This window comes from Pristiophorus japonicus, chromosome 3 (assembly GCF_044704955.1).
Source record: "Pristiophorus japonicus isolate sPriJap1 chromosome 3, sPriJap1.hap1, whole genome shotgun sequence".
Taxonomy (NCBI): domain Eukaryota; kingdom Metazoa; phylum Chordata; class Chondrichthyes; family Pristiophoridae; genus Pristiophorus; species Pristiophorus japonicus.
Genome location: NC_091979.1, coordinates 228,450,874 through 228,474,396, shown reverse-complemented (window position 1 = coordinate 228,474,396; position 23,523 = coordinate 228,450,874). Strand labels below are relative to the sequence as shown.

At 51.4% G+C, this 23,523-nt stretch overlaps 1 protein-coding gene across 2 annotated transcripts; it reads right to left on the bottom strand.

Moving 5' to 3' along the window:
- Positions 1-342: 342 nt before the first annotated feature.
- LOC139260155 (gamma-glutamyl hydrolase-like) lies at positions 343-21,022 on the bottom strand. 2 transcript variants are annotated; one of them, XM_070876386.1, is made up of 11 exons: positions 20,949-21,022; positions 18,483-18,617; positions 17,317-17,348; positions 14,678-14,789; positions 13,025-13,075; positions 12,267-12,351; positions 8,411-8,549; positions 7,308-7,414; positions 6,877-6,970; positions 6,185-6,322; positions 343-1,000 (listed from the first exon to the last, which is right to left on the bottom strand). In XM_070876386.1, exons 2-11 carry the CDS (start codon positions 18,527-18,529, stop codon positions 879-881), a joined length of 927 nt encoding a protein of 308 aa, XP_070732487.1. In that variant the 5' UTR covers positions 18,530-18,617; positions 20,949-21,022; the 3' UTR covers positions 343-878. The 2 variants fall into 2 exon arrangements, with proteins under 2 accessions (XP_070732487.1, XP_070732486.1); XM_070876385.1 differs by lacking the exon at positions 20,949-21,022 and having other exon boundaries at positions 18,483-18,844.
- Between the last annotated feature and the right edge of the window lie 2,501 nt (positions 21,023-23,523).

The window sequence follows — 23,523 nt, the reverse complement described above, 5'->3', positions numbered from 1 at the left end:
TCCAGCACAATTCTCCATTGCAAGCAGGGTTGGAAAGTTGCGATCAGTGCCTCTGCCTCTGGGTCCGGACCCTCTCAGCCTCTGGGCCTTTCACACATTCGGGCTGTTTAAAGTGGTCTTTTCCATGTTGGTCGAGGGCGGGGAGTTCCCCCGGTGTCCTGGACAACATTCCCGCTTTAAACAATGCCGCACTCTCAATGGGAATTCACCTCTTGCTGTTTGTGGGATTTGACTGTGTAAAAATTAGTGCTGCATTTTGCCGACACAGGAAGTCAAAGTGTGTTGTATGTGAAGTGTTTGAAGGGATGTGAGTGCTGCGAGCAGGCGCTGTACAAACACATGTCTCTATGTCAGCTTTTATTCAGTGCTTTCTGTGACACACGGAGAGTGTAGGTAGCTCCAACACCAGGAGAAAGGTGTTGAGTGTATTCCCTGAGGTTGGTCCCCACCTGCCCGGGGACTCCAGGAACTCCAGGCACCCGCGGTGGATGTTGTTCCCCATATCACCCAACCGTCTCTGCAATGTCCTCAGTCACTGACACCACACGTGCTTTTACAGGGTCAAGTCCCATCAATACCAGGGGTCGGGCTCAGCAGTGATGTACTGCACAGTCGAATAGCCTGCCGATGCTCACTGTGTTTGCAGGTGGAGAATGGTCACTCGGGTGAGAAGATGCCGCAGTGAGGGAATCAGTGAGGGCCTTCAGGGGGAGGGGGGGGAGAGAGAAACGCCGGTGCCCAGACACACAATCCCTCAGCATCACCCTCAGTGCCGCAGCAATATTCGCGATGAATCGGCGTCTCCTACACACTGACAATCTCACGGGGAGACGGGGGCCGGAACTCTGCCAGTTCCCCACCGCAACAGTCAAAGATCTCTAATCGAAAAAGTAGACGGTCCTGAAGGAGCTTTTGTCGCCCAGGAACACCGGCTGGTGACTCTCGATCAGGGCGGATTCTTCCTCTTTCTTCGTCTCAAACCGGTGAAGGCTTTTTCTGGCTGTTGAGAATGAATGGAATGGGTTAATACACGAATGAGACAGGATCATCCGGAATGTGGGCAGAAACTCGCAGATAGAATCATAAAACACAAACTACAATCCTAGAATCACACAGCACAGAAAGAGGCCATTCGGCGCATCGTGCCTGTGCCGGCTCTGTGACAGAGCGATCTAATCAGTCCCACTCCCCCCTGCCCTTTCCCCACAGCCCTGCTAATTGTCCCCTTCAAGTATGAATCCAAATTCCTTTTGAAAGTTACCATTGAATCTGCTCCCACCGCCCTTGCAGGCAGCGCAATCCAAATCACAACAACTCGCTGCTTCAAAACATTCTCCTCATCTCCCCCTCTGGTTCTTTTGCCAATCACCTTAAATCTGTGTCCTCTGGTTACTGACCCTCCTGCCACTGGAAACTGTTTCTCCTTATTTAATCTATCACCCCCCTGATGATTTTGAACATCTCCGTCAAATCTCCTCTAAGGAGAACGCCCCAGCTACTCCAGTCTCTCCATATAACTGAAATCCCTCATCCCTGGAACCATTCTCGTAAATCTTTTCAGGACCCTCTCTAAGGCCTTTCACATCTTTCCTAAAGTGCGGTGCCCAGAATTGGACACAATACTCCAGTTGAGGTCGAACCAGTGTTTTATAAAGTTTCATCATAACTTCCTTGCTTTTGCACTTGCCTCTATTTATGAAGCCCAGGACTGCTAATAAGAACATATGAACATAAGAAATAGGAGAAGGAGTAGACCATACAGCCCCTCGAGCCTGCTCCGCCATTCAATACGATCATTGACTCAGGTCCACCTCCCTGCCCACTTTCCATAACCCCTTATTCCCTTATCGTTACTGTCTATTGCTGTCTTAAATTTATTCAATGTCCCAGCTTCCACAGCTCTCTGAGGCAGTGAGTTCCACAGACCCACAACCCTCAGAGAAGAAATTTTTCCTCATCTCAGTTTTAAATGGGCGACCCCTTATTCTAAGATTTTGCCCTTTAGTTCTAGTTTCCCCTATCAGTAGAAACATCCTCTCTGCATCTACCTTGTCAAGCCCCCTTTTTGATAAGATCATCTCTCATTCTTCTGAATTCCAATGAGTAGAGGCCCAACCTACTAAATCTTTCCTCATAAGACAACCCCCTCATCTCCGGAATCAACCTTGTGAACCTTCTCTGAACTGCCTCTAAAGCAAGTATATCCTTTCGTAAATATGGAAACCAAAACTGCACGCAGTATTCCAGGTGTGGCCTCACCAATACCCTGTACATCTGTAGCAACACTTCCCTGCTTTTATACTCCATCCCCTTTGCAATAAAGGCCAAGATTCCATTGGCCTTCCTGATCACTTGCTGTACCTGCATACTAACCTTTTGTGTTTCTTGCACAAGTACCCCAAGTCCCGATGTACTGCAGCACTTTGCAATCTCTCTCCAGTTAAATAATAACCTGCTCTTTGATTTTTTTTCTGCCAAAGTGCATGACCTCACACTTTCCAACATTATACTCCATCTGCCAAATTTTTCCCCACTCACTTAGCCTGTCTTATGTCCTTTTGCAGATTTTTTGTGTCCTCCTCCAACATTGCTTTTCCTCCCATCTTTGTATCATCAGCAAACTTGGCTATGGTGCACTCAGTCCCTTCTTCCAAGTCGTTAATAGTTGTAAATAGTTGGGGTCCCAGCACTGATCCCTGCAGCACACCACTAGTTAATGATTGCCAACCCGAGAATGAACCATTTATCCCGACTCTGTTTTCTGTTTATTAACCAATACTCTATCCATGCCAATATATTACCCCCAACCCAGTGAATTTTTATCTTGTGCAGTAACTTTTTATATGGCACATTGTCAAATGCCTTCTGGAAGTCCAAATACACCACATCCACTGGTTCCCCTTTATCCATCCTGTCAAAGAATTTCAGCAAATTTGTCAAACATGACTTCCCCTTCATAAAGCCATGCTGACTCTGCCTGACTGAATTTTGTTTTCTAAATGTCCTGCTACTGCTTCTTTAATAATGGACTCCAACATTTTCCCAACCACAGATGTTAGGCTAACTGGTCTACAGTTTCCTGCTTTTTGTCTGCCTCCTTTTTTAAATAGGGTGTTACATTTGCAGTTTTCCAATCTGTTGGGACCTCCCCAGAATCCAGGGAGTTTTGGTAAATTACAACCAATGCGTCCATAATCCCTGCCGCTACTTCTTTAAGACCCTAGGATGCAAGCCATCAGGTCCAAGGAATTTATCTGCCTTTAGTCCCATTATCTTACTGAGTACCACCTCCTTAGTGATTGTGATTGTGTTGAGTTCCTCCCCCTCTATAGCCCCTTGACTATCCACTGTTGGAATATTGTTAGTGTTCTCTACCGTAAAGACTGATACAAAATATTTGTTCAGCGTTTCTGTCATCTCCATGTTCCCCATTACTAATTCCTCGGTCTCGTCCTCTAAGGGACCAACATTTACTCTAGCCACCCTTTTCCTTTTTATATACCTACAGAAACTCTTGCTATCTGTTTTTATATTTCGTGCTAGTTTACTTTCATAGTCTATCTTCCCTTTCTTAATCATTTTTTTAGTCATTCTTTCCTGGCTTTTAAACACCTCCCAACCTTCTGTCCTCCCATTAGTTTTGACCACTTTGTATGCCCTTGTTTTTAATTGGATACTGTCCTTTATTTCTTTAGTTAGCCACGGATGGCTATCTTTTCTCTTACACCCTTCCTCCTCACTGGAATATATTTTTCTTGAGAGTTGTAAAATATCTCCTTAAATATACATCAACCGTTCTACACTTGCATCTATTTTCCCAATCCACTTTAGCCAACTCTGCCCTCATACCTTCATGTGGTACCTTGTTTAAGAAGGGAGAAAGGGATAGGCCAAGTAATTACAGGCCTGTCAGCCTAACCTCAGTGGTGGGAAAATTATTGGAAAAAATCCTGAAAGACAGGATAAATCTGCATTTGGAAAGGCAAGGATTAATTAGGGACAGTGAGCACGGATTTGTTAAGGGAAGATCGTGTTTGACTAACCTGATTGAATTTTTTGAGGAGGTAACTAAGAGGGTCAATGAGGGTAGTGCGTACAATGTAGTGTATATGGACTTTAGCAAGGCTTGTGATAAGGTCCCACATGGTAGACTGGTCATGAAGGTTAAAGCCCATAGGATCCAGGGCAAAGTGGCAAGTTGGATCCAAAATTAGCTTGGAGGTAGGAAGCAAAAGGAAATGATTGATGGATGTTTTTATGACTGGAAGGAAGTTTCCAGTGGGGTTCCGCAGGGCTCAGTACTGGGTCCCTTGCTTTTTGTGGTATACATCAATGATTTAGATTTGAATATAGGGAGTATGATTAAGAAGTTTGCAAACGACACTAAAATTAGCTGTGTGGTTGATAATGAAGAGGAAAGTCATGGGCTGCAGGAGGATATGAATCTACTGGTCAGGCGGGCAGAGCAGTGGCAAATGGAATTTAATTTGGAAAAGTATGAGGTGATGCACTTTGGGAGGGCTAATAAGAAAAGGGTATACACATTAAGCAGTAGGTCACTTAATGAACAAAGGGACCTTGGAGTGCTTGTCAACAGATCCCTGAAAGTAGCAGGCCAGGTGGATAAGATGGTTAAGAAGGCATACGGAATGTGGCCGAGGCATCGAATATAAGAGCAGGGAGGTAATGTTTATATTGAACAATACTTTGGTTAGGCCACAGCTGGAGTACTGCATGCAGTTCTGGTCGCCGTATTCTAGGAAGGACGTGATTGCACTAGAGAGAGTGCAGAGGAGATTTACTAGGATGCTGCCTGGAATGGAGAATCTTAATTATGAGGACAGATTAGTTAGGCTGGGTTTGTTCTCATTGGAACAGAGGAGGTTGAGAGGAGACCTCATCGAGGTGTACAAAATATTGAGGGGCCTGGACATAGTGGATAGTAAGGGCCTATTTCCATTGATGGAGGGGTCTATTACGAGGTGGCATAGTTTTAAGGTGGTTGGTGGAAGGTTTAGAGAGGATTTGAAGGGGGGGGCTTCTTTACGCAGAGGGTTGTGGGGATCTGGAACTCGCTGGAAGACTGGTGGATGCAGAAACCCTCACCACTTTTAAGAGATGGTTGGATGGGCACTTGAAGTGCAGTAACCTGCAGGGTTACGGACCTAGAGTTGGTAATTGGGATTAGACTGGATGACCTTTTGTTGGACGGCGCAGATATAATGGCAAGTACTGCAGGGAATAGAATACAGCCAGGGTGCTCTCCTGGACTAGTTTCAATCGCCTGGATGGGTCAGAGAGGAATTTTCCCAGATATTTTCTCCCTAAATTGGCCTGGTTTTTATTTGGTTTTTGCCTCTTCCAGGAGATCACATGGCTCCGGTTGGGGTGGAGTGTAGATGTTTTCAGTGTAAGGGGTGTCACAGTTGTGTGGGGCGGACTGTTGGGCTGGGTGCTCTTTTTGCCTTTCTGTCATTGTTCATATGTAACCTTTAGGGCTGCTGACCAAGAGTCATGTGGCTCTTTGTCGGCCGGCGGGACACGATGGGCCGAAATGGCCTCCTTCTGCGCTGTAAATTTCTATGTTTCTATCCTGTATGCTTTTTTAACTGCTTTCTCAACCTGCCCTGCCACCTTCAACGATTTGTTCACATATACCCCAGGTCTCCCTGCTCATGCACCCTCTTTAGGATTGTACCATTTAGTTTATATTGCCTCTCCTCATTCTTTCTATCAAAATATATCACTTAACACTTTTCTGTGTTAAATTTCATCTTCCCTGTGTCTGCCCATTCCACCAGCCTGAAGTCTGTTACCATCTTCTGACTGTTTACTACATTTCTGATTTCTATGCCATCATCATAAAGTTAAGTCCAAGTCATTAATATATATCAAAAAGAGCAGTGGCCCTAACATCGACCCCTGGGGAACACCACTGTACACTTCCCTGCAGTCTGAAAAACAACTGTTCACCTCAACTCTCTGCTTTTAGTCCTTGAACCAATCAGAAACATGGATAACAACACCAAAAGGCCAAGGGGTAGATTTGTGTCTTTAGCTCCTGGGTGCGAAGCGCCGCTTGGGAGCAGCGCGGAGCGGAACGTGACCGACAGGTTCGCCTTCTCCTACAGATATCGCTTGATGCTCCTTCCATTAGTTTCAATGGAATCGGCTGCAGATTTACCTTCATTTACGAAGAATTCGGCCAATAGGTAGGACAGCCGGACTCCATGGGCGCAGTGCGGAGCTTCTAGACTCTCCTTCCACAGAAAGCGGTTTGCTTCAGGGTGCCACTGGGTGCCGTAGATCGGATAGACCAAGGCTGCAAGAGAGGGAAAGGCAGTGCCATTATAGACCATCTGCAGCACATCTACCACTGCACTGGGGGCGTGAGTGCGAGGTGTGCACAGGGTAAGTTTGCACAGGGTAAGTGTGCACAGAGTGAGTGTGCACAGGGTACGTGTGCACAGAGTGAGTGTGCACAGGGTGAGTGTGCACAGGGTGAGTGTGCAGAGGGTGAGTGTGCAAGGAGTAAGTGCACAGGGTGAGTGTGCACAGCGTAAGTGTGCAGAGCTGGGCTTAACTGTGGCCATGTCTCTCACAGTTCCCTGTTCCCCAAAGGTTTTCCCCAAACCTTACCCTCCCCCCACAGATCCACTGCCTCTCGCTGGGGTCGGGAAATCCTCGGGCACCGGTCGCTCCCCAGACCCGAGCCGAATGAGCCAAGATATTTGGCAGTGGGCGGCCTCACAGCCCAGCCCAATCCTGTTGTCACTCAATGTGCGCCAGGTGGAGGCGCTGTGCTGGGATGTAGAAAGGGGCCCCAACAGTTTGTCCGTGAGCCTGGAGTACCCACCCCTGCACGGGTTCTCGTACCTTCTATTGTTGAGACGAAGGGGACACCCTGCCGGTCCCTGTTGGTGGACACCAGTCTGTAGAACGACCGCAATTTCTCGTTGGTTTCAAAGGCCTGAAATAACGATCAAGATTAAACTCTCCGCCGAGAAAACCAGCTCCTGTCCCACCTCAAAACCTGGGCTCAACCGGGGGGGTTAGAGAGAAGTCCTTCACTCCCCTCTCCCCCCCCCCCCACTCCTTTCCCTCTCCCACCCACTTCCCCACTCCCCCTCTCCACCCACTCCCCCTCTCTACCCCTCCCCTCCATTCCCCCTCTCCTCTCTGCCCCCCACTTCCCCTCTTCCCCCTTTTTTCTCCACCCCCTCCCCTCCCCCCCACACACCCCTCCCCCTCCCCTCCCCCACTCCCCTCTCCACCCCCCCCCAGTTTTCCCGCAGTGACGCCCTTACTTGCACAGTGACGCTGAACTTGTGGAAATGCCCGGTCAGTGGTTTCTCGGATAAAACTTTCATCATCTCTGGGGAGAAGTCTTTAAATATTTGACTTGATTTTGTTTCTGGAAAATAAATAGACTGATGTCACCCATGTGAGCTCACAGTGTGTGGTGTTCCCATGCGCCTGCTGCCCTTGTCCTTCGAGGATGTAGAGGTTGCAGGTTTGAGAGGTGCTGATGTTGTTGTGGAGAGTTGGTAGTGTTGGGATTCTGGAAGGACAGGATTGAATCGGCCGAAGAGCCTTCTTCATTTCTTCTTTGAATACAAGAATGCTTGAACTGTATAAATCACTGGTTAGGCTCCAGCTGGAGCACTGTGTGCAGTTCTGGTCACCACATTACAGGAAAGATTCACAAGAATGTTGCCAGGACTGGAAAATTTTAGCTATGACAAAAGATTGGATAAGCTGGAGTTGTTTTCTTTGGAACAGAGGAGGCTGAGGTGAGACCTAATTGAGGTGTATAAAATTATGAGGGGCCTGGATAGAGTGGATAGGACGGAACTATTTCACTTAGCAGAGGGGTCAACAACCAAGGGGCATAGATTTAAAGTAATTGGGGAGACGTTTAGAGGGGATTTGAGGGGAAATTTCTTCACCCAGAGGGTGGTGGGGGTCTGGAACTCACTGACTGAAAGGGTGGTTGAGGTAGAAACCCTCACCACATTTAAAACATACTTGGATGTGCACCTACAGGGCTAATGACCAAGAGCTGGACAGTGGGATTAGGTTGGATAGCTCTTGGTCGGCTGGCGCAGACATGATGGGCTGAAATGGCCTCTTTCCGAGCTGTAAATTTCTATGATTCTATGATTTTATGATGATTCATTGGAACCTATCCCATGATCTGTGAGTCTGGTGATCAACCCCCCAACCTCCCCCTCGGGACATCATTGACCCGGGGCAGGACCTACAGGGGGTAGGTTGCTGAGTTGACACCAATGGTAGACGGGCACATTGAAACCCGAACCCGGGTGTGGGTGGGGGAGAGCCCGAGCCCCGGCCCCGGCCCCGGCACACAGCGGAGGAAGCCCCCACCCCGGTCTCGCCGCCCCCTCACCGTCGGTGAAGTCCAGGGTCAGTGCCACGTTGGAAGTGTCGGTCCTGCTCAGGAGATTCTCACCGGCTGTCAGGGCCGTCAGGACCTGGTGTCCCAAACACGTGCCCCAGATGGGGAAATAGTCGCCCCGGTCACACGCCTGCATCCAACCGAAATACAGTCATTGAATTCACCGCCGGACACACACAGCCCCCACCCTGATCCCTGATCGCAAACCGCCCGTATGCCGGGGCGGGGGGTCCCGGTGTGTGTGTGTGTGTGTGTGTGTGGGGGGGGGTGCGGGGTCCCAGTGTGTGTGTGGGGGGGGCAGGGTCCCGGTGTATGTGTATGTGGGGCGGGGTCCCGGTGTGTGTGTGGGGGGGGGGCAGGGTCCCGGTGTATGTGTATGTGGGGCGGGGTCCCGGTGTGTGTATGTAGGGCGGGGTCCCGGTGTGTGTGTGTGTGGGGGGGGGGGGGGCGGGGTCCCGGTGTGTGTGTATGTGGGGTGGGGTCCCGGTATGTGTATGTGGGGTGGGGTCCCGGTGTGAGTGTGTGTGGGGGGGGGGGGGGTCCCGGTGTGTGTGTATGTGGGGCGGGGTCCCGGTGTGTGTGGGGGGGGGGGGGGGCGGGGTCCCGGTGTGTGTGTATGTGGGGCGGGGTCCCAGTATGTGTATGTGGGGTGGGGTCCCGGTGTGTGTGTGTGTGTGGGGGGGGGGGGCGGGGTCCCGGTGTGTGTGTGGGGGGGGGGTCCCGGTGTGTGTGTATGTGGGGCGGGGTCCCGGTATGTGTGTGTGGGGTGGGGTCCCGGTGTGTGTGTATGTGGGGTGGGGTCCCGGTGTGTGTGTATGTGGGGTGGGGTCCCGGTGTGTGTGTGTGGGGGGGGGGGTCCCGGTGTGTGTGTATGTGGGGCGGGGTCCCGGTATGTGTGTGTGGGGTGGGGTCCCGGTGTGTGTGTATGTGGGGTGGGGTCCCGGTATGTGTACGTGGGGTGGGGTCCCGGTGTGTGTGTGTGGGGGGGGGGGGGGGGGTCCCGGTGTGTGTGTATGTGGGGCGGGGTCCCGGTGTGTGTGTGTGTGTGTGTCTATGTGGGGTGGGATCCCGGTGTGTGTGTGAGGTCCCGGTGTGTGGGAGGGTGGGGGCCCCGGTGTATATGTGTGTGTGTGTGTGTGGGGTGGGGTCCCAGTGTGTGGGGGGGGGGTGGGGGTCCCAGTGTGTGGGAGGGTGGGGGCCTCGGTGTGTGTGTGTGTGTGTGTGTGTGTGTGTGTGTGTGTGTGTGGGGCGGGGTCCCAGTGTGTGGGGGGGTGGGGGTCCCAGTGTGTGGGAGGGTGGGGGCCCCAGTGTGTGTGTGTGGGGCAGGGTCCCAGTGTGTGGGGGGGTGGGGGTCCCTGTGTGTGGGAGGGTGGGGGCCCCGGTGTGTGTGTATGTGTGTGTGTGTGTGTGTGGGGCGGGGTCCCAGTGTGTGGGGGTGTGGGGGTCCCAGTGTGTGGGAGGGTGGGGGCCCCGGTGTGTGTGTGTGTGTGTGTGTGTGTGGGGCGGGGTCCCAGTGTGTGGGGGGGTGGGGGTCCCAGTGTGTGGGAGGGTGGGGGCCCCGGTGTGTGTGTGTGTGTGTGTGTGTGTGTGTGTGGGGCGGGGTCCCAGTGTGTGGGGGGGGGGGGTCCTGGTGTGTATGTGTGTGTGTGTGTGTGTGTGGGTGGGGTGGGGGTCCCGGTGTGTGGGAGGGTGGGGGCCCCGGTGTGTGTGTGTGTGTGGGGGGGTGGGGGTCCCGGTGTGTGGGAGGGTGAGGGCCCCGGTGTGTGTGTGTGTGTGGGGGGGTGGGGGTCCCGGTGTGTGGGAGGGTGGGGGCCCCGGTGTGTGTATGTGTGGGGCGGGGTCCCAGTGTGTGGGGGGGGGGGGGGGTGGTGGTCCTGGTGTGTATGTGTGTGTGTGTGTGTGGGAGGGTGGGGGTCCTGGTGTGTGTGTGTTTGTGTGTGTGTGTGTGTGTGTGTGGGGCGCGGTCCCAGTGTGTGGGGGGGTGGGGGTCCTGGTGTGTGTGTGTGTGTGTGTGTGTGTGTGTGTGTGTGTGGGCCGGGTCCCAGTGTGTGGGGGGGTGGGGGTCCTGGTGTGTATGTGTGTGAGTGTGGGCCGGGGTCCCAGTGTGTGGGGAGGTGGGGGTCCTGGTGTGTGTGTGGGCCGGGGTCCCAGTGTGTGGGGGGGTGGGGGTCCTGGTGTGTATGTGTGTGTGTGTGTGTGTGTGGGGCGGGGTCCCAGTGTGTGGGGGGGTGGGGGTCACGGTGTGTGTGTGTGTGGCGAGGTCCCAGTGTCTGTGTGTGTGTGAGGTCCCGGTGTGTGGGGGTCCTGGTGTGTGTGTGGGGGGGGGGGATCAGGCTGGTGGAGTCAGCGTTTCCAGGACAGAGAAGGGACAATATCGAGAGCAGAGCTATTTCTGATCGCTATCCACCGAAACCTCCTCTGTATAATCTACCCGCATGACCGTCAAAACTGCTTTGGTTGTGATGCCCCTATGATGGAATAGTTGCTGATTCCCACTCACATAATGTTTAATGGATTGATTCTGGGGCTGGTCGCCCGGAGGAGGTGGGCTGGGTCGTGGGGAGCCGCTGGGAACGGGTTTGGGACAAACCGAGTGTCTCGCTGGGCCATTGCAGAGGGAGGGTGATGTGGGACTGGAGTCACCTGTAGGCCCAGACCGATAAGGACGGCAGGTTTCCTTCCTTAATGGGCAGCAGTGAACCAGTTGGGTTTTTACAACAATCTAACAGCTTCTTGGTCACGTTTACTGAAACCAGCTTTAATAAAAAACAAGGAATTGAAATTCTCAACCAGTCAACGGTGAAATTCAAACTCACGGCCTCTGGGTTATTTGTCCAGTCACAGAATCACTGCACTATGGAACCCGCATTAAGTATGGCCTTTGGGCAAGGCAGCAGGGAGCCCATGGAGCAACTACATGGCAGGCCACACTACTCTCAGTACATCCAACACTTTCATTAATCCAAGGTTTCCTCTTCCCCGCCATGCCCAGCACCTCACCCCATGTCTCCATTATACTTTGATTAAGATGTTTCTGATTTCAGCCCTAATTTATTTTAAGTGTCAGCCATGGCTCACTGGGCAGCATCCTCACGTCAGAGACTTCTGCACAAAAAGCTAGGCTGACACTCCCAGTGCAGTACTGAGGGTGAGCTGCACTGTCGGAGGGGTAGTACTGAGGGAGTGCCGCACTGTTGGAGGGGCAGTACCGAGGAAGCGCCGCACTGTCGGAGGGGCAGTACCGAGGGAGTGCCGCACTGTTGGAGGGGCAGTACCGAGGAAGCGCCGCACTGTCGGAGGGGCAGTACTGAGGGAGTGCCGCACTGTTGGAGGGGCAGTACTGAGGGAGAAAATCTTTCTTTGTATTTTTTGCTTTTCACGGTCTGAGCCCACCGTCCCTCACTGCAGGGCGTCAGATACTTGGCCTTCACTCACTGGAGATCGGAGCCTGGTCTCTCCACCATGGGTTGTGGACACTCTGCTGCACCTCTAACCCGCGTCATCCAGTCCGCCTGTAATGTTTGCACCATGCTCACAGGTTTGTAGAGCTGTTGCGTTGTGAGTGGCTTAGCCGGTCACGTGATGCTCACAAGATTCAATAAAACCCCAGCCAGTTGGGTTGGGGGGGATCCACGATGAGGCAGGTGGTTGTGAGCCTGGTAAATGAACCAGTAATGTGTAGTGTGATTGTTAAACCTTTTGCTAATAGACCAACTAGTTCTTAATGGCAATGTGTTGCTATGAATTGTTAAACAAAGAAACCCAGGAAGCAAATACATTACAGCGCCCATTGCAGAGACCTCCGCAAACACGGAACGCTCGAGTAGAGGTTGGAACATGCACTGACCTTCAGTGCCAGGCGGTAGAAGATGCTGGAGACTCGGGCAAACTCCGACTTCTCCAAGTCCACAGCTCCTCCTGGCAGCAGGATCCTGGAGGAAGAGAGAGGTGTTAGTGGCTCCTGTTACATCGCGATGGGTATCACTGACCGGGGTCAGAGTCTCATTCCGCAATGAGCTCCTTGTCTGGGGAATGTGGATCGGTTGTCCATCGTAGCTCAGGCCAGGCAGCTGGCAATAGGCAGGTACGTTGTGTTCGTGGACAAGGTGAGACTACATACCAGAAAGGGGAGCTCACCCTTGGGCAATTCAAACCTTTAACAGGAAACTGGATCAACACGCATCAAGGAAAGGGGATTCTCTAGATATTGATGGATGGGTTTGATAAATCCGAGGGGCATTGGGCAGGCAAGGATTGTGAAAACAATGGGCCTCCTGGGCTCAAAGACTTTTTTCAATTCCTTATGTTCCCGTGTGTTCAACAAAACGGCTTAATGAAGCAGCGGTAATTCTGTGCCAATATTCGGTGCAGATCAGGGAGGGAAGATTCCAATATCCAGGAGAGAAATACATGGAGAAAAACAAACACCAAACAGATTAAGGAGCTCATACCTTCCCCAGAAACACATACCAAGGCGATAAAATAACACGGAGGAGAGCAGAATGAAACGGTCCAAGAGAGTGGGACACGAAGACCAGAGACCCAAAGCTTGCCAAGTGCAGAGAGATTAAATCGAGTGAAAAGAACTGATGATCGATCACCTACCCATTTATTGAATAAAATATCTTTTCATACTCAGACTCACTGAGATATAACCTGCAGAAAACAAGGAATAACCATCAGTCACAGTCAATTAACCCCAAACCCAACCCTCCCTACCCTTAACCCAAACCCAGCCCATCACCCAACACAAATTATAATCCCAACCCCAACCATAACCCAAACCCCAACCATAACCCAACCATAATCACAACCCCAAACATAACCCCAACCCCAACAATAACCCCAACCATAACCCCAACCATTACTCCAACCCCAACCTAACCCCAACCCAAAACATAATCCAACCCCAACCATAACCCCCAACCCCAACCATAACCCCAACCTCTACCATACCCATACCCCAACCCCAACCATAACCCCAACCCCAATCCCAAGCATAACCCGAACCTCAACCCCAACCATAACCCCAATTCTATCCGTAACCCCAAACATAACCCCAACTCTATCTGTAACCCCAGCCATAACCCCAACTCTATCCGTAACCCCAACCATAACCCCAATCCCAACCATAACCCTAACTCTATCCGTAACCCCAACCCCAACCATAACCCAAACGCCAACCATAACCCCAACTCTATCCATAACCCTAACCCAGCCTATCACCAGCACCATTTTTCTGCCTCTTCACTGGATTAAACTGAAGATTTGTTACATTATCTCATTCTAGAACCCATCCTTACCCAGGGTTTCAATGTTGTGGAACATCCTCCACCCCCCCCCCGCCCCCCACCCCCCGCCACCGACGCCCGCCCCTCTCGCTTCCATCAGTTGTCCCTCCTTCCTGTGATCAACAGATTCGTAAACTAAAGGTTACAATCCTAAAGGGGGTGCATGAACAGAGAGACCTGGAGGTATATGTGCACAAATCATTGAAGGTGGCAGGGCAGGTTAAAAAAGCTTATGGGATCCTGGGCTTCATAAATAGAGGCATAGAGTACAAAAGCAAGGAAGGTATGATCAACCTTTATAAAACCATCCTCAACTGGGCACTGTACTTTCGGAAGGATGTGGAGGCCTTAGAGAGGGTGCAGAAAAGATTTACAAGATTGGTTCCAGGGATGGAGGACTTCAGATACGTGGATAGACTGGAGAAGTTGGGATTGTTCTCCTTAGAGCAGAGAAGGTTGAGAGGAGATTTAATACAGGTGTTCAAAATCATGAGGGATCTGGACAGAGTAGAGAGAGAGAAACTGTTCCCATTGGCAGAAGGGTCGAGAACCAGAGGACAAAGATTTAAGGTGATTGGCAAAAGAACCAAAGATGACATAAGGAAAAACTTTTTTACACAGCAAGTGGTTAGGATCTGGAATGCACTGCCTGAGAGGGTGATGGAGGCAGATTCAATCATGGTTTTCAAAAGGGAATTGGAAAAGTAGCTGAAGGAAAACAATGTGCGGGGCTACGGGGAAAGGGCGGGGGAGTGGGACTGGCTGAAGTGCTCTTGCAGAGAGCTGGCACGGGCTCGACGGGCCAAATAGCCTCCTTCTGTGCTGGAACCATTCTATGATGTCGCCTGACCACTGCCTTTCCATTCATCTCATCTTCTCCCCTCATCTTTTCAACCTTTGGCCTCTGAACCTTCACCTGGCTTCTCAGTAACAGTAAGCCCATCCCCTGCCCCGACGTCGGTGTCACCTGATCACTGCCACCCTACTGCCGGCGGACTCCAGGTACTTCACATAGGAAGCGGCCACATAGGACTTGGCCACCTCAGTCAGCTCATCCACCGTGTGCTGTGCTAGGATCCCTGCAGGCAACAACCACAATCTGCATTCATACAGTGCTTTTAACATCGTAAAACATCACAGGAGCGTTATCAGATAATATGTCATACTGAGCCACATAAGCAGATATAGAAACATAGAAACATAGAAAATAGGTGCAGGAGTAGGCCATTCGGCCCTTCGTGCCTGCACCGCCATTCAATGAGTTCATGGCTGAACATGCAACTTCAGTATCCCCTTCCTGCTTTCTCGCCATACCCCTTGATCCCCCTAGTAGTAAGGACTACATCTAACTCCTTTTTGAATATAATTAGTGAATTAGCCTCAACAACGTTCTGTGGTAGAGAATTCCACAGGTTCACCACTCTCTGGGTGAAGAAGTTTCTCCCCATCTCGGTCCTAAATGGCTTTCCCCTTATCCTTAGACTGTGACCCCTGGTTCTGGACTTCCCCAACATTGGGAACATTCTTTCTGCATCTAACCTGTCTAAACCCGTCAGAATTTTAAACGTTTCTATGAGGTCCCCTCTCATTCTTCTGAACTCCAGTGAATACAAGCCCAGTTGATCCAGTCCTTCTTGAAATGTCAGTCCCGCCATCCCGGGAATCAGTCTGGTGAACCTTCGCTGCACTCCCTCAATAGCAAGAATGTCCTTCCTCAAGTTAGGAGACCAAAACTGTACACAATACTCCAGTTGTGGCCTCACCAAGGCCCTGTACAACTGTAGCAACACCTCCCTGCCCCTTTACTCAAATCCCCTCGCTATGAAGGCCAACATGCCATTTGCTTTCTTAACCGCCTGCTGCACCTGCATGCCAACCTTCAATGACTGATGTATCATGACACCCAGGTCTCGTTGCACCTCCCCTTTTCCTAATCTGTCACCATTCAGATAATAGTCTGTCTCTCTGTTTTTACCACCAAAGTGGATAACCTCACATTTATCCACATTATATTTCATCTGCCATGCATTTTCCCACTCACCTAACCTTTCTAAGTCACTCTGCAGCCTCATAGCATCCTCCTCACAGCACACACTGCCACCCAACTTAGTGTCATCCGCAAATTTGGAGATACTACATTTAATCCCCTCGTCTAAATCATTAATGTACAATGTAAACAGCTGGGGCCCCAGCACAGAACCTTGCGGTACCCCACTAGTCACTGCCTGCCATTCTGAAAAGTACCCATTTACTCCTACTCTTTGCTTCCTGTCTGACAACCAGTTCTCAATCCACGTCAGCACACTACCCCCAATCCCATGTGCTTTAACTTTGCACATTAATCTCTTGTGTGGGACCTTGTCGAAAGCCTTCTGAAAGTCCAAATATACCACATCAACTGGTTCTCCCTTGTCCACTCTACTGGAAACATCCTCAAAAAATTCCAGAAGATTTGTCAAGCATGGTTTCCCTTTCACAAATCCATGCTGACTTGGACTTATCATGTCACCTCTTTCCAAATGCGCTGCTATGACATCCTTAATATTTGGGCAGGTAATCACATCGTTGATCAAAGAGGTAGGTTTTAAGGAGCATCTTAATGGAGGAGAGAGAGGTAGAGAAGTTTATGGAGGCAGTTCCAGAGCTTGGGGCCCAGGCAGCTGAAGGCACGGCCACCAATGGTGGAGTGATGGAAATCAGGGATGCTCAGGAGGCCAGAATTGGAGGAGCGCAGAGATCTCGGGGGGTTGTGAGGCTGAAAGAGATTACAGAGATAAGGAGGGGCAAGGCCATGGAGAGATTTGAAAACAAGGATGAGAATTTTGAAATCGAGGTGTTGCAGGACCCGGAGCCAATGTAGGTCAGTGAGCACAGGGGGTGATGGGTAAGCGGGACTCGGTGTGAGTTAGGACACGGGGCAGTGAGCACAGGGGGTGATGGGTGAGCGGGACCTGGTGCGAGTTAGGACACGGGCAGCGAGCACAGGGGTTGATGGGTGAGCGGGTTTCGGTGCGAGTTCGGACATGGGACAGTGAGCACAGGGGGTGATGGTTGAGCGGACTCGGTGTGAGTTAGGACATCAGGAGTGAGCACAGGGGGTGATGGGTGAGCGGACTCGGTGTGAGTTAGGACACGGGACAGTGAGCACAGGGGGTGATGGGTGAGCGGGTCTCGGTGCGAGTTAGGACATGGACAGTGAGCACAGGGGGTGATGGGTGAGCGGGTCTCGGTGCGAGTTCGGACATGGGACAGTGAGCACAGGGGGTGATGGGTGAGCGGACTCGGTGTGAGTTAGGACACCAGGAGTGAGCACAGGGGGTGATGGGTGAGCGGGTCTCGGTGCAAGTTCGGACGTGGGACAGTGAGCACAGGGGGTGATGGGTGAGCGGGACGCGACTATTTCAATGCTCTCCTTGCCGGCTTCCCATCTTCTACCCTCTGTAAACTTGAGCTCATCCAAAGCTCTCTCTCTCTGCGGCTCTCTGTGATTGGCAGGCTTGAGTATAACTGTGGTCTCTGGTCTGTGGGATCATCAGTTGCTCGCTTGGTGCCTGGAACAATCTGTCACTGAGCATAAAGACAATGAAACCTCCTGCCATCACTCACCGATCACAGGTCTGTCATTCAGAGATTCGACCCTGGGGAAGAGAAGAGAAGAGAGTGAGTCTCATGGCAAATGAATCTGATCGTGTGAATCAATCAGTCTGTGAGATTCAGGCAGTCACAAGGCTGTCGGCTGCGTCTCTTCCACGGGCCAGTTTAACCAGCCTGTTCCCAGGAGTACACACGGGATTTGGGAGTTCTGACGAGTTCCAGAAGGTTCTGTATGGTCCAGGTCCGGCACAAAACACAACCTGGCACTCCATTTAGTGACACTTCCAATCATTGGTCAACACAACCTTCACCCATTAAACCCCGATCACCAGTGGGAGCATCCATGGCCACACCAGACCCCACCGTGACACCTGACCCCACCCCCTGTTCCCACCACGACCCCTGACCCTGTCCCTGACCCCACCGCAACCTCTGACCCCATCCCACGCCCTGACCCCTCTGCAATCCCTGACCCCACCCCACCCCCTGACCCCACCACAACCTCTGACCCCACTGTAACACACCCCCTGACCCCGTCCCCTGACCGCATCCCACCCCTGACCCCACCACAACCCCTGTGACCTTACCGCGACCCCTGACCCCATCCCGCCACCTGACCCCACCACAACCTCTGACCCCACGGCACCCCCTGACCCCACTACAACCTCTGACCCCACCGCTCCCCCAGACCCCATCCCACCTCGCCCGCCCTCTGCAGTGTGGGCTGGATGGCAGACGATGATCCAGGACTGATCCCAGTGTTGGATCTTTCTGTGTCACTGCTTGTTGTCTCTGGCTGGCTGTGTCACTGTGCTGTCAGTGAGGTGTGCTCCCTGTGTGTGGGATCTTCCTCTCCCCCTCCACACCTCCCTCCCCCCGCTCCCCCTCACCATTCGCACTGACTCTTAACCTCAGCACCGGACAGACCGACAGGACACCAACCCCAGCCCACAATCCGCTGGCGGTTCTCCGGTTCTCCAGCAATGACCGGGGAAATGCGGGTGGTTTGTTTACAAGCTTTCCTGGTTCAGCAACATCCCACCCACCCCTCCCCTCCGCTAATGCTCGGGGCTACAACCAGAGACACAAACATTGCGGCTAACACACAGACAACACACACCGCCCCACATCCCAGCACAACCCCCACAGAAAGCCCCAGTTATTGAACACAATCTCACTGAGTCAGTGGGTTCCTGGCCGCGAGTGTGCAGTGGCTGTTGTCCATCAGAGATCCAGCATTGAGTGACTGTTGTCAGCTGCAGGAAGCTGCTTATATTGCGAGACGATGGATGGGAGTTCCGTGTTGTGTCAGGCTGGGAAACCACAGAGAAAATCCTTAACTCTTTCCTTCACCACGAGCAGCTGTGAGGTGCTGAGATTGAGCGGTTCGCCCGACCCACAGGATTCCTCTAAATACTGTCAGGCGAGAGAGAGCCAGCAAAGGTTCAAACTTAAAGCTTAATGGCTCTTTGTTCATAGAATCACAGAATCCAACAGCACAGGAGGAGGCCATTCGGCCGATCGAACCTGTACCGGACCCACTCCCCCTGCTCTTCCCCCACAGCCCTGCTTATGTTTCCATTATAAGTATTTATCCAATTCCTATTTGAAAGTTACTGTTGAATCTGCTCCCACTGCCCTTTCAGGCAGCGCGTTCCAGATCAGAACAACTCACTGCGTAAAAATATTCACCTCCTCGGTTACGGTGTTGTGTCAGTCGCAGCTCATTATTGCCCTGTTGTGTCAGTCCCAGCTCACTATTAGCGTGCTGTGATGGACCCAACTCACTATTACCGTGTTGTGATGGTCCCAGCTCACTATTACCGTGTTGTGTCAGTCCCAGCTCACTATTACCGTGTTGTGACAGTCCCAGCTCACTATCGCCGTGTTGTAATGGACCAGGTCACTATTGCCATGTTGTGTCAGTCCCAGCTTACTATTACCGTGTTGTGTCGGTCCCAGCTCACTATTACCGTGTTGTGCCAGTCCCAGCTGACTATCGCCGTGTTGTGTCGGTCCCAGCTCACTATCATCGTGTTGTGTCAGTCCCAGCTCACTATTAGCGTGCTGTGATGGACCCAACTCACTATTAGCGTGTTGTAATGGACCAGGTCACTATTACCGTGTTGTGTCAGTCCCAGCTCACTATTACCGTGTTGTGATGGTCCCAGCTCACTATTACCGTGTTGTGACAGTCCCAGCTCACTATTACCGTGTTGTGATGGACCCAGCTCACTATTGCCGTGTTGTAATGGACCAGGTCACTATTGCCATGTTGTGTCAGTCCCAGCTCACTATTACCGTGTTGTGTCGGTCCCATCTCACTATCATCGAGTTGTGATGGACCAGGTCACTATTACCGTGTTGTGATGGTCCCAGCTCACTATTGCCATGTTGTGTCAGTCCCAGCTCACTATTACCATGTTGTGCCAGTCCCAGCTGACTATCGCCGTGTTGTGTCGGTCCTGGCTCACTATCATCGTGTTGTGTCAGTCCCAGCTCACTATTAGCGTGCTGTGATGGACCCAACTCACTATTAGCGTGTTGTAATGGACCAGGTCACTATTACCGTGTTGTGTCAGTCCCAGCTCACTATTACCGTGTTGTGTCAGTCCCATCTCACTATCATCGTGTTGTGATGGACCAGGTCACTATTACCGTGTTGTGATAGTCCCAGCTCACTATTGCCATGTTGTGTCAGTCCCAGCTCACTATTACTGTGTTGTGCCAGTCCTAGCTGACTATCGCCGTGTTGTGTCGGTCCCAGCTCACTATCGTCGTGTTGTGATGGACCAGGTCACTATTACCGTGTTGTGATAGTCCCAGCTCACTATTGCCATGTTGTGTCAGTCCCAGCTCACTATTACTGTGTTGTGCCAGTCCTAGCTGACTATCGCCGTGTTGTGTCGGTCCCAGCTCACTATCGTCGTGTTGTGTCAGTCCCAGCTCACTATTAGCGTGCTGTGATGGACCCAATTCACTATTAGCGTGTTGTGTCAGTCCCAGCTCACTGTTACCGTGTTGTGTCAGTCCCAGCTTACTATAGCCGTGTTGTGATGGACCCAGCTCGCTATTACCGTGTTGTAATGGTCCCAGCTCACTATTTTCGTGTTGTGATGGTCCCAGCTCACTATTACCGTGTTGTGATGGTCCCAGCTCACTATTACCGTGTTGTGATGGTCCCAGCTCACTATTACCGTGTTTTGTCAGTCCCAGCTCACTATTACCGTATTGTGTCAGTCCCAGCTCACTTTTACCGTGATGTGATGGACCAGCTCACTATTACCGTGTTCCGTGTTGTGATGGTCCCAGCTCACTATTACGTGTTTTGTCGGTCCCAACTCACTATTTCCGTGTTGTGTCAGTCCCAGCTCACTATTACCGTGTTGTGATGGTCCCAGTTCACTATTGCCGTGTTGTGTCAGTCCCAGCTGACTATTACCGTGTTGCGTCAGTCCCAGCTCACTATTATCGTGTTGTGACAGTCCCAGCTCACTATTACCATGTTGTGACGGTCCCAGCTCACTATTACCATGTTGTGACGGCCCCAGCTCACTATTGCCGTGTTGTGTAGGCCATCTCTATTACCAGCCCTGTGCTGAGACCCCGACCCCCACCTGGGACCGGCTCTCCGGATGACCCACCATTTAGACCCGGCTCAGCCCTCCCTCCGGGCCTGCCCCTCCGCCACCTCCTGTCGCAGTCCGCCGGACCTCTGCCCCAGAGAGCCCCAGCCCCAGGAAGGGGGTCATTACATCCGTGGGGAGGGCAGCAGCCTTGATGACAGAAACAAATTACTGCGGATGCTGGAAATCTGAAATATGCTGGAAATACTCAACGGGTCAGGCAGCATCTGTGAAGAGAGACAGAGTTAATGTTTCGGGGTGAGTTTCTGGTTGACGGGTCAGCTGATCCTGTGAGTCATTTGCTGATTCAGTCTATTCACGTTTCTGGAAATAACATCGTGTCCTATTTCAGGCAATCTCCGCCCTGTGAAATAGCTCGGCCGTGATCTCATCCTCACAGTCCAGGGTTAGACACATACACAAAACAGCATTGAATGGACCCGCCCCGCCACCAGTCAGCAAAGATTCCCCGCATCAGGCTTTCCATCGGGGCTGTGACAGGAGGCGGAGCCAGGAGGGTCAAGAGGGGTTCAGGCTGGTATTGGGGTCAGGGTTCGGAGCGTGTTGGGGTGAGGGGGTATTGGGGTTCATGTGAGGGGATTATTGGGATTAGGGTGAGGGGGTGTTGGGGTTCAGGTGAGGGGGTGTTGGGGTTCAAGTGAGAGCTGGTAGTGGGGTTCAGGCGAGGATCGGTTGTGGGGTTAGACCCTGACATCATTCTGATGAATCTGTGCTGGCCAACATATCCTTCCTGAGGGTGGGGCCCAGGACTGAACACAGTTACTCCAGGCGAGTCTGAGCAAAGCTAAAGAATCACTTCCTCCCCTTTGTATTTCAACCCCCGAGGTAAAGGTCAAGATCCTAGGAGCCTGTTTGATCGCTGTGTATGGCTGCCCACGATCTCTCGGTGATTTGTGTACATGGACACCACAGCTCCGCGTCTCTCGCCAAGAAGACAATATTCCAACTTGTCCTTCTTGGATCTGAAGTGGATGGCCTCACACTTCCCCACACTGAGCCCCATTTACACAGCTGTGCTCACACACTCTGTCTGTCTCTCTCACTTTCTGACTTCCTGATCTCATTTACACAGCTTATTGTGGCTCGTGATTCAGTGTTATCGAAAATGTGAATATATAACTCTGATCCTTCATCCACGTCATTGATAAACGTGGTGAAAAGCTGAGGTCCCAAAACAGATCCCGGGGACATCCCTTGACCCATCCCACCAATCAGAGAACAGTCCCTTTACCCCCACTCTCTGTCTCCCGGTTCCCAATCCATTGCCAGCCCAGGTCACCAGGTTACCTCCAATTCAGGGCACTCTCAGTTTTGTGAATAATCTCTTGTGCAGAACCTTATCAAATGCCTTCGAGAAATCCATACAGACAACATCCAAACACTTTGGAATTATCTACGCCAGAGGGCTGTTATCATCATCATCATAGGCAGTTCCTCAAAACGAGGATGACTTGCTTCCACTCCAAAAAGGGATGAGTTCACAGGTGTTCCAATGAAGGACCTAATATTCCGGATCTCAAACTACATGTTGAAGGGTGCACAATGCCTGTGCATGGATTTTTTTTATCGTGGGGTGGCCATTGCACACCAGCCACCATACGGGCTTGACAGAGCCAGGTCTTAGTCCAGTGGCAAGGGTCAACCAAGATGACTGGAGACCTGCTCTGCTGCACGGACCCAGTGCGCACACATATCACAGTGTGGGCTGGCCCATGCTGCTCCTGGGCCCTCGCTTCTTCTGGGCACCAGCTGTGGAGGCTAAGTCGTTGAGTATCTTCAACACTTAGATCGATAGATCTTTGGATGTTAAAGGAAGTAGAGTTGAGGTAGAAGATCAGCCATGATCTTATTGAATGGCGGAGCAGGTTCGAGGGGCGAATGGCCTGCTCCTGCTCCTATTTCTTATGTTCTTATGTTCTGAATACACTCTCCTAATCCACCATGTTTGTGACCTTGTCAATAAAAAAACTAGATTATTCAGACATGACCGACCCTTCATAAATCCACACGAACCCTCTGATCAGCACACACTTGTCCAAGTGCATAGTCACTCTGTCCCTGATGATAGATCCCAGTAACTTCCCCACACCTAGAATCATAGAAATTTACAGCACAGAAGGAGGCCATTCAGTCCATCGTGTCTGCCGGCCTAATCCCATGTTCCAGCTCTTGGTCCGTAGCCTTGTAGGTTACTGCACTTCAAGTGCACATCCAAGTATTTTTTAATGTGGTGTGGGTTTCTGTCTCTACCATCCTTTCAGGCAGTGAGTTCTAGACCCCAACCACCTTCTAGGTCAAAATATTCTCCTCAAATCCCCTCTAAACCTTCTACCAATTACTTTAAATTTATGCCCGTGGTTGTTGACTCCTCTGCTAAGGGAAATAGGTCCTTCCTATCCACTATATCCAGGCCCCTCATAATTTTATACACCTCAATTAAATCTCCCCTCAGCCTCCTCTGTTCCAAAGAAAACAATCCCAGCCTATCCAATCTAAAATTCTCCAGTCCAGGCAACATCTTGGTAAATCTCCTTTGTACCCTCTTCAGTGCAATCACATCCTTCCTGTAATG

Coding starts and splice junctions, on each gene's coding strand:
- LOC139260155 (XM_070876386.1), bottom strand. CDS start 18,529: ATGGACAACAGCCACTGCACACTCGCGGCCAGGAACCCACTGACTCA. Junction 8,550..12,266: donor TCTACCGCCTGGCACTGAAG/GTCAGTGCATGT, acceptor GGTTGGATGCAG/GCGTGTGACCGGGGCGACTA. Junction 6,971..7,307: donor AGTTCAGCGTCACTGTGCAA/GTAAGGGCGTCA, acceptor TCGTTATTTCAG/GCCTTTGAAACCAACGAGAA.